Below are 16,757 nucleotides of genomic sequence, written 5' to 3' on the forward strand. Positions count from 1 at the left end.
CTCGTTTTCTTGGTGGTTTTTTTTTTTTTTTTTTTTTTTTTGTATATGAGGTTTCTCCATTGCTTCTTTTTTCTTTTTTTTTTTTTTGGGGGGGGGGGGTGGTGGTGTGCCAGATTTAATTTAACATAAAACTAGTTTAGTTTACTCCAGAACTGAGAAACCAAAATGTGAAGTTAACTTGAAGACACACTCCCCTTTTACCACCCACCCTTAAAACAATAAGTGTCAGTTGAATTTAACCAGACTGCAGCCATAACGTACACTAGTCTGGGGGGCAGTTGTCACAGGACATCCTTTGTTTCTGTTTCTCCACTTCCTAATACATGCTTGTGTTTATTGATTGAATTGGTGGTGTGGTAAGTATTCCTGGTCAACACTTCCTATATGGCATGTAATCTTTACTAACTTTCTTAAGGGCCTTCATTTGTTTCCCAGCCAAATTCTGGGCCTTTAGGAAAAGGGTTTTCTAGGCTGATGATTCTATGTAGGTGAGAAGAGAAATCGAGAAATCCATGCCTTTCTTGTTGTAGTAAGATTAAACAAAACGAAACATGAAACCCTTGAAAACTGCCAAAGAATAAAACTTTAGTCTGAATAGCCACTCTTAATGTTAAATGCAAATCTCCCCCGGTTGAATGCACTCCCTGCCCTGCCTCACCCAGCAACTTCTTTAGTTTTGTAATTACTTTGAAGGTTAAATGTTGGTCTTTCTTCATTCTTCATTTAATTTCTGTAACTGCTAGTCCTAGCTTTCCTTGGGTGGGACAGAAGCAGTTGTCCTGTCATGGGGGGAGAGTCTAGTAGCATTCCCCACAGTGAACATAAACAGCCCTGTGCCACCTCTGTTTGCACAGCTGATCAAGGGTTAAACCCTTGGAGTGGAGGGAGGACCCACACAGGGCCATTTGATACAAACAAAGCATGCTGGCATTTGGGCCAAGAGATGCAGAATTCTTTTTTGAGAATGGTCTGCCTAACTTTTGAGGCTAATTGCCATTTCCTGTCATGGCTACCTATTTTTCAGGGTAATTAAGCATGCTTGGCTCCTGATGCTAACAGGTTATTGGATCCAGTTAGGAGAGTTAGGTTGTCTCTATGACTCTACCTTACCTGATGTGATTTTGCCGAATCACTAGATTTCCTAGTCTTTTTAGGTCTTCCTTTTGAGACTGAGGGGAAGAAATAATTACTACTGATTTTATCCATTTCAAGAACTATTTGAAGGTCCATGGTGTGAGGGAATTATCAAAGTGAATAAAGTGTTTGTTCCCATAAGGAACTTACAGTTGGGAGGTGGTAGGAGAAAAAGGAGAGCCAAAAATAAGATATGAATTATTGTGAGTATGATTGTATTTTAAAAACTAATATTAGGCAGAATAAGATAAGAAAAAGTATCTTAAGTCATACAAAGTGAAAAAATAATGATAATAATACTATCTGAGCACTTAATATCCCTATAAGGTAGGTTCAGTTGTTCTCTCCATTTTATAGATGAAGAAAACTAAGGCTAAAAGAGGTTGAACAATTTGCTTAAGGCTAACAGCTAGACACAGGCTGTATGGCTCCAGAATCTTGTTTGGTTTTTGGCTTTTTGAGACAGGATCTCGCTCTGTCACCCAGGCTGAAGTCCAGTGGTGTGAATACCTTCTGGGCACAAACAATCCTCCCACTTCAGCCCTCCAAGTAGCTGGGATTACACGTGTATGCCACCAATTCTGGCTAATTTTTTTTTTTTTTTTTTTTTGTAGAGACGGGGTTTTGCCCTGTTGCCCAGGCTGATCTTGTACTCCTGAGCTTAAGGATCCACTGGCTACGGCCCCCAAAAGTGCTGGGATTACACGCATGAGCCACCGTGCCTGGCAAGAATCTGAACTTTTAACCATTACAGGTGCCACTCCCTCCAGAAAAGGACAGACTGTAACCCATGCTTTGAGGAGGAAAAGCATCTGAGGAAGGGAAAACCGGGTGCCATCTGGGGGATTTACAGCAACCCTTTTGGGCTGGGGTTAGGGGACAGAGGTTAAGATGAGGTAAGAGAGCCTTGGGCTAGATTGTTAACGACTTCGAGTCTGCGCTTATATGACAAAGTCACTTAGGGGTTTCTGAGCAGAATAATAAAGTGACAATTAGGTTTTAAGATTGGTGCAGTACTGACACGTAGGTGCATGTAACTAGTAAGAGTATGTACTGCAGTGATAGTAGCAACTGAAAAAAGAGAAAAGTAAAAAGAACATGGCGACTGATTTGATTGAAAGGGGTGAGGGACGGGTCAAAGTTGAGTCCAGGGTTTTGAGCTTCTGAGTAAGAACAAAGACGGCTTTAACAGAAATGGACACTGCCAGGAGGAGCTGATTTGTAGCAAAGATTCAAGAAAAGAACTAATACTTGTTTTTAAACCTGACTTGGGCCAGATACATTACAAATGGAAATTCATTGAGTCTTTATAGCATCCTTTCAAGGTAGCTTGTTTTCCCCTATTGTGGAGATGATTAAACTAAGACTCAAAGAGGTGAAATAACTGTCCCGGGCACACCGTGTGTCAGTGACAGACTTCTACTTGAATCCATGCTGGTGACTCCTTTGCGTATGATTTTCCTGTTTCTGCTGCCTCCTGTCCCTTATCACATGGGACATGCGGGACAGCACCTCAGGACTGGAAGGGACGTTCAGGCTCCTCAGCTGTAATGCTTGGGGCATCATGAGAAATGTGGATCTGGAGTGCAGGTCAGGGGTTGGGTGAGAGATTCAAATTTGTGAGGTCTTTGGATAGAAGAGCTGTATAAAGCTACAGGAAGAGGCCAAACAGTTGAGGGAGAGGGAGAAGAAAATGTAAAAAAAACCCTTGAAGGCTGACCTATTTTAGGAGTTAAGAGGAGACAGGGTGGTCAGCGAAGTATGAGGAGGACTAGGACAGTGCAATACTGTGGGTGCTAAGCAAAGAGAATTTCCAAGGAGAGTGTCTCAACAAGATTTCCGCGGCCATTTATTGAACTCCTATTACATGCCAAGCACTTTACAGTGTTGATGGTGAGATCAAAGGAGAAGAGACCACTGAATTTGGAAGGTAGAAATAATATAGCTGATAATTGATGTGGGTCTGGATCACTAACTAAATGTTAGCAATTAACATTGTCTGCTGAGGTTGTCCCATCTGGAAGCCCAAGTTCACTGGGAAACTGTGAGAGTGTCGTGGTGACGTTAAGTTTTTAACTGGGGCTCACTAATACTTATTCCTCCGTTCCCCAATAGCCTGTAAGATTCATTTGGCAAAAAAATGGCATTGCAGGAGAAAATATAATATAGTTTGATAATTGGTTTTAGTGATTTAAAAATGATACTGCAGAATGAAGCAGTCTCCCCTTTTAATGAGTTTCATAGTTTGAATAGAAAAATGTCTTTAAAGAGTTTTTTAAACGGTATAACCAGTACTTTGGAGGCTTCATGGTCTTCACCTCTCCTTTCTCTCTCTTTCCTCTCTCTCTCTGTCTCTCTCTTTCTCTCTCTCACACATACACACACACAGATGATGATTTTTTTCAAATACTATACAAAGGACTCAGTATTATTCAGTGTTTACTCTAACATTTCATTAAGTCAATGCTAATTCAAACAACTGCTTTTTTTTTCAAGCCAACAAGATGTTTTTCTCTAGTAAAAACAGCAGAGAATCCAAAACCTGTTAAGTCAGAGATCATTTCTGAGGATCATATGAAGTTAAGTTTGAAGAACATTTTCTATGTTTTTCTAGAGAAAAAATAATTGAAACTACAAAAGGAAAAAAATTATCAGGAGTCTGGAAGAAAACAGGAAAAATGAAGTCAGTGAAATGCTGTCACTAAAGCCAGAGCACTAAACTCATGAATATGACAGAGCGGGTTGGGAGAATCTGGTGCAAGGGAGATTGTACCTAAAAGGAATCCAGTAATCTGAAGGGTGGCCCCATCCTCTACCAACTTGACACCTTTGTGAATTCAAGTTGTAAGATTTGCTCATTATCTGTGGATACATTCTCTACAGCAAAATGTACTTGGAGTGGTGCTTTCCCTGCCACCAGGCACACATCTATATAACTTCCCGTATGGGGACTACAAAGCTGTTAAAGCACAGGGTGGAGCTGAGAATCTGTATTTGTAGTAATGGGTCCCATTGGATGAACTGAGTCCTTGATCTCATGGTGCAGTTAAATGTGAACTAGGCCTCCCTATGTTGCAGTTTTGTGTAACTCCCAGAATGCCCTTCTTTATCCGAGTATTTGCATGTTATTCTTTGCAGGCAAGATGACTTTGCTAACACTTTGAAGATTTGTTAGGAATGAGTTGTGACTTTGTCCAGATTTTAATTCTTTTTCCTTTGAGAGGAGAAGGATTAACTAACAAAGCATTTTGTGTACTGGCTAGGTTATGGCTTGATTAATGTGATTTTACTCACTGCCCAAGTAAGCAGCTGACAGGAGCCATAAACCTGGGGTCAAGCTTATAAATTAGATACATCCAAGAGAGGCAGGGTGTTACAGTCTTGAGGAACAACTTCCCTCCCTCTTAGTGCACCTGTCACATAACCTGAGTGACTAGGAAGTGAAAAGCCGGTGAACTAATGATGCTGGGAGACCTAAATCGCAAGTGTTAATTAGCCAAGCACCATAGGTTATGTTGGATTGAGTAGCAAGGGGGGATTGGAACAAAGGTTAATATGCCAGTGATTTAGGCTCGTGTCTGCCCTTAACTGGTGTGTTCATGGGGAATTTACTTAACCTTTCTTGGTTTCCATTGCCTGACTCATCTATAAAATAGGGTGTTAGGTGAGGTCACCAAACTGGATCAGGCAGGTTACATTTGCTGGGTCCCTCACTCTCCATATGTGTTTGAAATTTACTGCTATTTTTGTCTGCACTACTGCCTGCTTTTGGACTTACTGCCGTTATCTTCTCTTCTCCACCAGCACACCAAAAGATCTTGTGGCATATAGTGGTGAAATTGCTCTTCTCCCCCTTACCCAAAACCACTCTGGATGATTTTTGAATTGTTTTGATAAGGATATGTATCATGAGTCCTTTGTAATAGTGGTTTATAACAGGATTTTTGTTTCTGTTCCATGGATCCTTTCAGAGTCCAAGAAAAAGCTTTGGGCCTTCTCATCAGGAGAAAGTGCCTACAGACACATTTCCATAAGGCTGCAGGGAGTTCACGGATTCTGAAGGTTCTCAGACTAAGAACTGGTGCTCAAGAAAAATACCGTTATTCTGTTTGCAAGTTTGTATAGTACTGTTGCTCTCTTTGGGAAGTGCTACGAACTAAAGGTAAGGAACCCAGACTGAACCTGATGAATGACTTAGTAACGTGATGTTCCAGGTATGAATGAGTCCCAGACACACAAGCCTCCTTCTTGAGACAGATGCATCACTTCCTGGAGGAAAGCTGTGTCCTGTGACTGGGTGTGTGCATCCTAGATTTACTGTGCACCATTGGCTGAAACAGAAAATACCTGTGAGCTTTCAGTTCTCATGTAAAGTAGGAGCATAATATCTTCTAGTTGCTCTCTGTACTGTGGTATGAAGCAATTTGACTGGCATCCTCAGAGTTTCTCTGACCATTGTCTGAGGACATACCTAAATTTAAAAGTTCTCAGTTTGAGCTAGTAAAGTAATTCTGTTCCTCTCAGAGTTCATCTCGTGGAGATCATATTTTCATAAATCACTACTGTGTTATCTTCCTTTTCATCTGTGCACACTCTTCCATTTTTCATCCCCTTAGAAGGTGATTCCAGGGAGGACCAATTATTGATGTACTTAACCTACTGGACACTCACATCCTTTCATTAGTTTGTCTGTGCTGGGGATAAAGCATTCCCCTCATAGAACTGTCACAACTAGGACCCCTAATCCAGTTTATTCCTTCTTGGTTTGGAGTGTAGAGTTGCTGCATTAATGGTGGAAATAAACAAGTTCTGGTGGGCAGGATCCTTTTTTCGTTGTTTGGAAATATAAAAGTAGATGAAAATGGAAACAGAATCTGATTCTATTTTGAACATAACAGCTATTCCTTTATCTCATTTTAAAAAAGAGCAAAAAGCATCAAACTTAAGTTTCTATTAGTATCTTTGCCCCATTGCCCCTTCTCCCAGTTCCCATGAGCTCTATTCAGTATTAAGCCTCGTAACCACTCTTGTTTTGGCATGATTTATAAAAGCAGGCTACTCCTTTTATGGAAATCACTGATATTTTATTATGTTCTGGCCATAACTTAAATGAACATAAATAACCCAAAATTTCAGAACAAATATAATTATTCATTTTAAAACTTTTTATTAGTAAGTTTTCTAGTAAATATATAAAAGTAGATAGATTAGTGTAATAAGCCTACATATACCACCACCCAGCTTCAACGGTGGTCAATATATGACCAATATTGCTTAATCTGTACCCCAGCCCATTCCCCTTTGCCCAGGAATTATGGTGAAGCAAATTCTAGACATACCATTTCACTTGTAAATATTTCATTATATATCTCTTAAATATATAAGAACTCTTTGTACACTTAATTTCAGTACCAACACCTGACAAAATGAAGTTTCTTGATATCAAATATCTAATTAATATTCACAGTTCCTCAGTTATTTTATAATTTGTTTCTGTAATTTGTAAGTTTGAGTTGGCATTCAAATAAGGTCAGTATATTGGGGTTGGTTGATTTGTTTATGTTTTTTGACCTACAGTTCTCTCTACTTTCCCCTTTCTTTGCCATTTTTGTCACTGTTGCATTGTTATTGAAGAAAGTGGATCATGTGTGTTACATTCCTATGATCTGGTTTTTGCTGATAATCTGTAATTTTTAAGGAAATAAGAGTAACAGGTATGTAATTATTTAAAACATGTTTTTAAGTGTATGCAAAGTTTTACTTCATGCCGAAAACTAGCTGTGGAGGTTAACAGGTAGGCAGGAAAATTCAGGCATCAGGTGACTTCTTTACGTTTTTATTCCTGTTTTTTCTTTTTGGAAGATATCTTGGCAGATTATAAGGAGAGGTGTCACTTACCCACTGCTGAAATGCGCTGGGCTGGAACACGCCAGCCATTCTTCATCAACAACACCAAACAGTTATTTTGGGCAAAGAATTGGAAGAGCAGTTTTTTTTGTTGTTGTTGAATCTACAGTGGGAAGCTGGGGTGATTGAATGTATGCCTCAAGTCCTTTGGCCCCAACACCCCTCTCTCCTTATTTGCTATGATAAGCATTCTCTTGAGGGCTATTCATTACAGTGGAAATATGATCGCAAAATCATCTGGGTTGGAAAAGACTTCCTGAGGTCACCTGGCCCCATCTGGCAACATTAATATGGGATTCCAGCATCAACTTTCCCAGAACAAGGCTGTTTGTTAACAACTCCCATATCTCACATAAACCCCTGGTGCAGTCTTAGCCTGTTTTCTCTTTTGTCCTTCAGTGAAATGCATGATTAAATTGCATGTCTTTCTGCTGTAGGAGTGTTACACAACTAGGACCCCAATCCAGACAATACATACATGTGGCTGTGCAGATCTTTAAGATTAATCTTGATTTTTTCCTGCTGTCCTCTATAGCACATATACCCTGAGACTCTATTCGACTATCTGTATGTAATAATGGTTTTCATGAAAAATGTTTATATGGGTAAATTTTGAAATATGATGCAATTACGGCAGACTACACTTTTAAGCTACAGTATGTATGACGGTTTTATGTGTCAGTTTGGTTGGGCCATGGAATGCCAAGATTTGTGGTCAAACATTATTTCGGGTGTTTTTGTGAGGATGTTTTTTAGATGAGGATAACATATAAATCAGTGGACTTTGAGTCGATTCCCTACCATAATGTGGGTGGGCCTCATCCAATCAGTTGAAAGCCTGAATAGAACAAACAGACTGGTCTTCAGAGGAATTTTCTGCTGCTTTCCTGGGTTTCCAGCCTGTCAGCCCACCCTACAGATTTTGGACTTGCCAGACCGCGTAATGGCATGAGCCAGTTCTTTATGATAAATCAATCTCTCTCTCTCTCTCTATATACACACACACACACACACACACACACACACACATATACACACATACACACATGCACACACACATCCTGTTGGTTCTCTTTCTCAGGAGGACCCTGATTAATCAGTGTGCAAAAAAAAAAAAAAAAAAGGCAAGTATATGTCCTCGATTTATCTGGCTCTTTTTTGAAGATGTGTTTTATATTAAAGAGATGCAAAGATCATTGGAGACACCATCAGCAACATTGAGAGTCTGGCCACAACTCTTCTAGTAAAACCTGACTTTCAGTCACTTTCCCTTTTTAGCCTTAGTTTCATCTCTGTAAAAGAAGGTTGAATGAAGGGATTTCCAAGGTCTGTGATTTGCTGAAATGCAAACATGGAACATTTGAGCCAGCTGCTGAGAAAGTGTCTAGAGATAATAAGTCTGAGGGCTGCCCAAAGTTTCTCTTACGAAATAAAACAGCTGAGGGTGTAAAACAGTAGTGGTGGTGGAGCACAGGGAATAAAAAACCATGAACAGAAGGATTTCCTGTATATAAGGAAAATATACAGGAAAATGGATCACCCTGATTTATGTCGCAGAAGATTCTAATCAGTTAAATGTAAAACATGGACAGTAAATGCCAACAGGAAAACCTTTAGCTTTTGTGACTTCTCAGCTGAGGGCAGAGAGTCTAACTCTGAGGGCTCTTAGGATCTGTGTCTGCACTGTACTAATTCTTATTTTGTGCAGGAGGAATAGGGTGGTGGTGGAGGATTGGCATTTATGATAAGCTGAGGCCCTCAAGCCAAACTGAGGGGCCCTAACCCAACCCATGGACAGGAAATGCCTGACCCCAAGGGCATTTGTGCTATTCCTGATCACAGAGATCGGAAGGAGCCTCAGACTGGTGCTGACCCGTGGGGATGCAGGTTGATTTCTCTGTTGCCTTGGTTTTGAGCCTTCTTTTTCCAACTTGGGCTTCCTTCTCCAGGGAAAAAAGCAGTAACCACAAGGCAGAAACCATATTATTTTAGCTCCTCTTGTCTGGAGAGTGGGCAACACTTAGGTGCAGTAATCTTTTGGCTGTCCCTGTCTGGAATTAATGTTCACCCTCATGCAGCAGTCTGCCACGTGGGTGGCTGGCATTTTGGGTTGGGCAGTCTGGGTTTGTGCTTGACAAAGCCAGCTGAGGGGAAGTTCGCCTGCCACATTTGGTTGTGGACACATTCTGTGTAAGATGCTTACCCCTTGCTCAGTAGAGGCATCCCCTGCAAATATGGCGAGGTGGCTTTCTTTGCCCTTTGGGTTCCTTTTGACCATAAACTTCCCAGTGAGGAGGCAGGACCCTGATGATCATATCCCCTGAGAGGCTAGCTGGCTTTTCACCCAGTTGGTGCTGAAGATGGACGAATGATTAACCCCCTGGAATCTCTGGTTAGACCCCAGTTGTGGTCATGAGTTCAGCCTTTTGAACCGCAGGCTGAAATTGTTTTTCCAGCACTCTACCCAATCGGGTGTCCCCGCCTGGATTCTGCTAGGGAAGCTCTCCCTTGGGAAATAGTGGTGGGCACGGGGGCGTGGGAAGAGCAGGGAGGAAGCCTCCAGCTGCTGCTGGCCGGCTCTGCGTCCCTCTGAGGAGGTAGGGAAGGGACCCTTGAAATGAGTGGGAGACAGGAAACGAGGTGCAGTCTGGAGGCCCGAGTGGGAGCAGCTCCTGGCCCGCCGCCCGCCGGGCCGCTTCCTTCCACTGACATGACAGCCCTGCCGGCCTGGCTCCCCGCCACCTGGCAGCGGCCGCCGCGGCACATGACTCTTCCGCCCTCTGCCCTGGGGGCTGGCGGGGCCCAAGCGGGGGCGGGGAGTGATCTGCTCTGGAACTGGCCGTCCCTGCTGGTCAGGGCTGCCAGGTGCGGCCCGCGCTGCTTCGCTGGGGACTGGCCTTCCTCTTCCAGTCCTAACTCGCTGGCTATTTGTCCCTTCTAGGAGCCAGCGGAGGGGAACACCCGCTGCCTCTGAGAGAGACGCCGCCTGGGGTTCAGCTTCTGTGGCCTCGGTGTTCTTTACACGTCAAATGGGTCACCCTGATTTACCTCTCAGTTACTGGAGTCAAAGGAAATGAACCCACTGCAGTTCATTGGAAGGTGCTTAGGTCTGCTCCAAGGCGACACCGCGTCCGCAGCGCCATCCAGGCCAGGGGCCGCGTGACCGCGTGGGGTCCGCGCAGAAGGCTGCCCCAGCGAGGCGGGAGCTGCGCCTCTGCTTTATCTTTTAAAGGCTGGGACAGACCTGGTACTATTTCTGGCCTTGGTTTCTATGTAAAATCCAGGAAGGCGGGGGAGATGTGTACACTCCTCTGCCCTAACCTCTTCATAGGAAGTTAGGTTAAATCCACAAAGTGGTGGGGCTCTTGTTCAATAGGGATAGATTTTACAAGTAGCCCCAAAGTGGGGGATTTGGAGAATGTGCCAATGAACTTGGTTTAAATTCTAATTCTGGCTCTGCTACTGGCTTCAGTTACCCTCCCCCATCTTCCCACCTCATTCCCTCCCTCCCTCTTTTTTTTTTTTTTTTTTGAGATGGGGTCTTGCTCTGTTTCTCAGGCTGGAGTGCGGGGGAAGCTGGGGGCAGTCTTGGCTCACTGCAGCCTGGAACTCCTGGGCTCAAGTGATCCTCCTGCCGCAGCTTCCCAAGTAGCTGGGACTAAAGACATGTGCCACCACACCCAGCTATTTTGTAAAAAGTTTTTTGTAGAGAAGGGACCTTGCTCTATTGCCCACGCTGGAGTCTTTTTCTCTTTTTAGAGATACTTTATCACATTCACCTCTGCTCTGTAGCAGTGTCTTCAAAGTGATCTGATTTTTCTTTCAAGTGGGGTTGAGTTTGTCTAGAAGGCTCTTGAGCATTTTCCTGGTGATAGGCCTTACTTTTTTGAAATGGAGGTAGGGGAAAGGGACATGAAAATATCACAAGTTCTAGAAACCAGGATTCGAGCAGTCTTGAAGTTGCCCAGTCCCACCCTGAAGTGATCTGCATCCAAGAAAAAGGTTTTGTGATGGTGGTGGTGGAATGTTTGGGGATTAAGAGTTGGCTGTGTGGATTAACAAGCTGGAGCTGGAAACGTCTAATGAAACTGACAATGATGCCTTCCTGGATCAACTCACCTGTGTGTCATATGACAAGCCTGAAGAGGACTCAGGAACATTCAAACCCAACCTTCTCATGGAACAGAAGCCCGAAGGGGGCAAATGCTTCAAGTCACACAGCACAGTGGTTGTGTTGGCCAAAAACCAGAATTGTCTCCCTCAGTGATTACAACTAGATGTAGAATTAAGTTTTGTATGTCCACCAGGCTATTGCTTTTCCCCTTTAAACTTCTATTTCTTCTTATTGGGGGAAGGAGAGCTCCCTTAGAGATGGTGTAAGTCAGAGTTTACTGAACCAGGCACCCACACCCTATTTAGCTTTAGGCCTATACTCTGTTTACAGGATGGGCAATCAGCAGCTGAAAACTAACTGAATTTGGAATTAAACCTTTCTCCCTCTACCTAGCTCCCTTAAGCAACTAGACCCTCCCTGGTTCTTGAATCCACGTTGTGAGTTGTTCATTAATAGAACCTTTAGCAGCAAGGCTGGGGGAAGCTGTTTGTACTTGCCAAAGGCCATTCTCCATGAATGTAGCTGTGAATAGGTGACCCCCAGTTTAGAATGGGGGTGTGTATAATTTTCTTAAGAAGTTGGTTGAAGTTTCATCATAGTTATAACTACCATTTATTGTGTCTCTAACATGCCAGCAGCTTTTATAAACATTAATTTCTGTGGCTTGAGAAACAACCCTGCAAGGTAGGAGGCAGCATCCTTGTTCTTATGGATGCAGAATCTGAGATTCAGTAAGGCTGAGAAACTTGTACAAGGTAAAGTGGCTGGCAAAGAGCAGAGGATTCAAACCCAGGTCAATCTGGTCATAAAATGATCACACTGCCCTGCTGCCCATTGGATATCCAGCTCCAGCCTTGCCTAGGAAAACATGTTGCTAGTTTTTGAGAGTGAATGGGAAAGGAGCTGGAACAAAATATGCCTGAATATCTGACACTTTATACCATGGTGTCTAGTGTTTTTGAATATGAAGTTTTCTAGACTGAGGTTATGACAACTCCTGCCCTTGTCTTCCTTTTTATTACTTCTAGAGTAATTGTAGTTTTAACATCTTCTATCATGTTAAAAACAAAGTTGGTTATTTTTCTGATTAAAAAATACCTGTTTATGTAGAAAATACAGATATACAAAGAGGACAAGTCTTCTCAAACTATATATCAGCTTCTGGTTAAGAACGTGTGTACGGGAGCTAGACTTGCAAGAGTATGTATCCCTGCTCTGCAGTTTATAATGTGTATGACTTCAGACACTTCTGTGCCCGTTTCCTATCTGTGAAGTTGGAAATATCCTACTTCATTAGGTTAACATTAAATGAGTTAATAGCTGCAAAGCCCCCAAAGTGACCGAGATGTTTAATATTTTACTAAACTTCTGATCTTCCTGTCTGATCTGTGTATACACGTGTAAGTATACATGTTAGTATGCATATAAGCCAAAATGAAATATTTTTCAAACCAGCTGCTTTTCATATAATTATATCGTGATCACCTTTCCTAACCTCTAAATAACCTTCTCCATTACCTGACAACTGCCTAAAACCCATGATGTGCTAGTGTGAATGGAACTGAATCCGTGTTACTGGGCATGCAGATTTCCAGATTTGCACTAACATAATGCATTTTTAAACAAATTTTAGTTGTTGTCCCATGAATGGTATCTGGGTGACAGGAACTTCAAGCTCTTTTCAGAGCACACCTAATCCTCCCTCCCCTAGTCTAAATGAGAATAAGGATCAGGAAGTACTCCCTTGGGAGCTCAGAACCTGCCTTAATTCTGAGGCAGCACTGTGAACTTTTCATATGTCAGCTGTAAGTGGGGAACTCACTCTGGCTCTCCCCTTTCCCTGCCTTTAAATCTAGACAAACCATGTTTCCACATTTAATATCTGATATCTCGGTTCCCAGTAAATCACAAATCAGAACGTTCTGTTGTTCCATTATTGCTATGTCTGAGGTGCCCCCTAAGAAGACTGTCCCTAAAAGGGCTTAGAAGTGAAGCTCTGCTCCCTGTTTCCCAGATTGGACTCCTAAATCCTGTCCCTCAGGATGGAGTGCTGCAGTCCCTTTTGTGCCATGCTGGGCACTGTACATTGCCGTTTTAGTTTTGTGAGTTTCTGATGACATGCTTATTTGACTTTATTGACACAGAACCCTCCTGCTGGTCTCAGATTGGTAGAAACCATTGATTGGTCCCCTCTTAACTTCCCCCGTCCCCTGACCCCCGCCTTGCCAACGCCTGCAGTTTTTCACTACTAGCAAATCAATAGGTCATGTTTGATGACCCTACTCTTGCCTATCCACTTGCAGGCGTATTATATATGCAGACTCAAGGGATGTACTTGTCCATTGCGTCTGAGCTCCAAAGAGGCAAGAGTGATGGGCAGAAGTGATTTGGGGTCAGTAGTCATGGAGTATACCTCTTAAAAGGTTTACAGCTTTAATGAGATTTTTCTCCTACTGTCTTAGACAAGAAATCTCCAAATGTTGGAAACTTGGCATTTTAAACAGTATACATTCTAAAGGAATTCAACTGCATTTCAGGACCTGTTGACTGACCAACCTCAGACACAGTCATATCCTAAGACATTAAAGGAAAGGGCTCGATGTTCCCTCTAATTTAGGGAGTATATCATCATCTCTCAGAAAGAGTCTAATGTGGTGATGCATCTGCCAAAATTACAGAGCGGGTGGCACGTCTTTGGGGTGTGCTGGAATGGCATCAGGACTTAAGAGGGAAAATGTGTGTATTACATGCTTGTAAAACTCAAAGCATCAGTTACTCTCTGCAATATTTTCCAAAGTGCTTTTTCATTAGTTTCCTTCTAACACCCTCCCTGTGAGAAAGGTTAAGTAGCATTACCCTTCTTCCACTCATGAGGACACTGGAACAATGAGAGGTTAATTGACTTGCTTTGGGCTCTCTACAGTGAGGCTGACCCAGCTGGAATTTCCAACTTCCGCTGCCTGGAACTCCAGCTTACCATTCCCAAGGCTCTGTAGAACCAGGGCCACCTCAGAGAAGGCCTCCGCAGAGGCAGGAAGAGCTCCCAGCCAAGAAAGGGGCATCTTGCTCAGCCATGTTCTTGCTGTTTGGGGACTGCTGAGGCAGAGAGCTAGTCTCTTCAAAGTTATAGTCCAAGATCCTCGACCTAGAAACTGTTTGGCTGCCTGGAGCTAAGCTGTAGGAGTGATGGATGGCAGAAATAAATTATTTTTGGCTCAACTGCACAGTCTTGGCAGGGGGCCCTTTAAATTTGAAATGTTATCCTGACATCTACAAAAGGCTTAGGAATCTGATGTCATTTTCTCCCTATGATTCACATGTTGGCCTTTTCTGTAGAGGGGTTACCAGTTATCTCTGGTGTATGTTCCTGTTAAGGGTCCTCTGCAATTCGGATGCTGTAAAATATGTAATTAGGATGATAGAGATGGCTTCTAATATAGAGGGTCCCCTGTACCTCTTCTTCCTGGCCCCACCAGGCCTACTTGAATCATCTTGGCTCACTCCTCCCTCCAAAGCAGATCCTTACTACAAAGCCAGGTTGGTGGTGCTATTGATAACATGGTCTTAGACAAGAAGTTACTATACTTGATGCTTCTGTTATCTTGTGTCTTGATGTACTTTTTCTCTGGCTCCTTAAATTAGCCAAAATTCTTGCATGATAACCAAAATACTTGCAAGGTTGCTGTGGGCTGGAGAACAAGCTTAATAAGAGTATGAAAAGCATGGAACTTTGAGGCAGCACAATTGCTTAATCCCCACTCTAGTGCTTATAAGTTATGTAGCCTTGGGCTAGTGGCCTCTTCTTTTTGAGTTTTGAGTTTTCTCACCTGTAAAAATGGGAACAGCTACTTCACTGTTAAACTATAAAACCACACTAATAGACATCCATATCATACCCAGAAGATCAAGATTTGGTCCAGTGAGAGTTGGCATCCAGCCTCATAGTGAGGTTGTCACTGTTCTCCTGCCACCCAGTCCACCCTCCTTTGCACTCACTTGTTTACTTTAAAATGTGGAGTGAAGTGGAGGTTTGCCATCTGGGGCTTGGAACTCTATACATTTTATTCGACTTGGAAATTAAGGCTAGACGTGGTGAGGGGATGAGACCAGACTGACATGACCTTTCTTTGTGTTTTTCTGGAGCAGGGATTCCTGGTCACCTCCCTTGCCCTTTTCTTCCTGGATGAAACAAGAAGATAATCAGGGTGTCTGTGCACACCAGGACTCAGAAGACAAAGGGATGGGTTCCGATTTTGAGGACTCTGAGGACAGGGAAGGGGACCCAGAAGAAAGAGAAATGGGCTCTAATCCACAGGACACAAACAAGAGAGAAGGCCATCTGGAGCCAGAGATGGGCTCCAACCCACAGGACTCAAGGCACAGGGAAGCAGTGCCCGACACCTGCACAGGTGAGGAGAAAGCTGGGATTTCCATGCAACTTGCCCCATTTACACTTACTTCTAGCTCCTCTAGAATCCTAACCAGGGACAGCATTCTCTGTAAGGGAGTTCCCTAGAGAGGACCATTCAGCGGGATTCTGTACTGACTTGCCTTTCTTGTGTTAGCCTGAAGAGATCCTTTTCTTCAGCCCAGTCTGAGGTGAGCTGTGAAGAGGCTCACTCAGTGGCACAGTACTTTACAGTGTAGAGAATGCGGCTCTAAATTAACCCCTGGAACAACACCACAGTAGAATTACCCAGGTAGTATTAGAATCTACCTCACAGGGTTTTGGGGAGTTAAATGAGTTGCTGTATATAGAGTTACTAAGCACAGTACTGTGCAAATAGGAAGTATCCAGATGTTTACAGTTATGTTCTCATCTCCCTTTGCGATAAGTCAACTCAGTGGTGAGTGACCTGCCTAGGTTCATGTGGCTAATTCCCAAAGTGCCCATGGCCTCTGCTAAATGCCTTACTCTCACTGACCTGAAAGAGAGAATGCTGGGCCTCCACCCACCTCCTTGTTTCCGTCTTTGGGCATTCATTACTGCTCAGTGCATGCTCTGGGGACAGAAATGAGCTAAAATACTTTATGGCTAGGACTGCGAGGTTACATTCCTTCCCCTGTGACACAGTCCCAGACTCCCTGCTGCCCTCCTCCACAGTGCACACAAGCATGTGAAGGAGGGCGCATGTGAGGCCTTTCACATCTCAGCATCTTCCCTCTGCTTGGGGGTACGCAGCCAGAGACCAACAGGTGTGTGTCCTGGACCAGCCTCTAACCTGGGCTCACCAGCTCTAGGTTCTGTCATCTCTTTCTCTATTCCCTACTACTATCCTCCTCCCCGACCCACAGTAAAGTCCTGAAGGTGAGTTCAGTTTTTTGTTCCACCATAAGCTGTTTCAGACTGACCAAATGTACTTTAAAAATTAGTCCAGGGAGCCGGGCGCGGTGGCTCACGCCTGTAATCCCAGCGCTTTGGAGGCTGAGGTGGGTGGAAAACGAGGTCAGGAGATTGAGACCAGCCTGACCAACACGGTGAAACTCCATCTCTACTAAAAATACAAAAATTAGCCAAGTGTGGTGTCATGAACCTGTAATCCCAGCTACTCAGGAGGCTGAGGCAGGAGAATCGCTTGAACCCAGGAGGCAGAGGTTGCAG

General features: G+C 43.4%; 1 protein-coding gene across 2 annotated transcripts in view; it reads left to right on the plus strand.

Annotated features, from left to right (window-relative positions):
• The window catches only part of ZNF697 (zinc finger protein 697), a 28,928-nt gene that overhangs the window by 6,899 nt on the left and 5,272 nt on the right, over positions 1 to 16,757 (plus strand). Inside the window, exons 1-2 of one of the 2 annotated variants that reach the window (XM_015149358.3) lie at positions 22 to 2,030; positions 15,302 to 15,564. In XM_015149358.3, coding sequence (XP_015004844.2) covers positions 2,026 to 2,030; positions 15,302 to 15,564 — 268 coding nt within the window. In that variant the 5' untranslated portion in view covers positions 22 to 2,025. Of the gene's footprint in view, positions 1 to 21; positions 2,031 to 15,301; positions 15,565 to 16,757 lie in introns of those variants that run through there. The other variant, XM_015149364.3, reaches the window with a different exon arrangement.

Source organism: Macaca mulatta, chromosome 1, assembly GCF_049350105.2.
Source record: "Macaca mulatta isolate MMU2019108-1 chromosome 1, T2T-MMU8v2.0, whole genome shotgun sequence".
NCBI lineage: Eukaryota > Metazoa > Chordata > Mammalia > Primates > Cercopithecidae > Macaca > Macaca mulatta.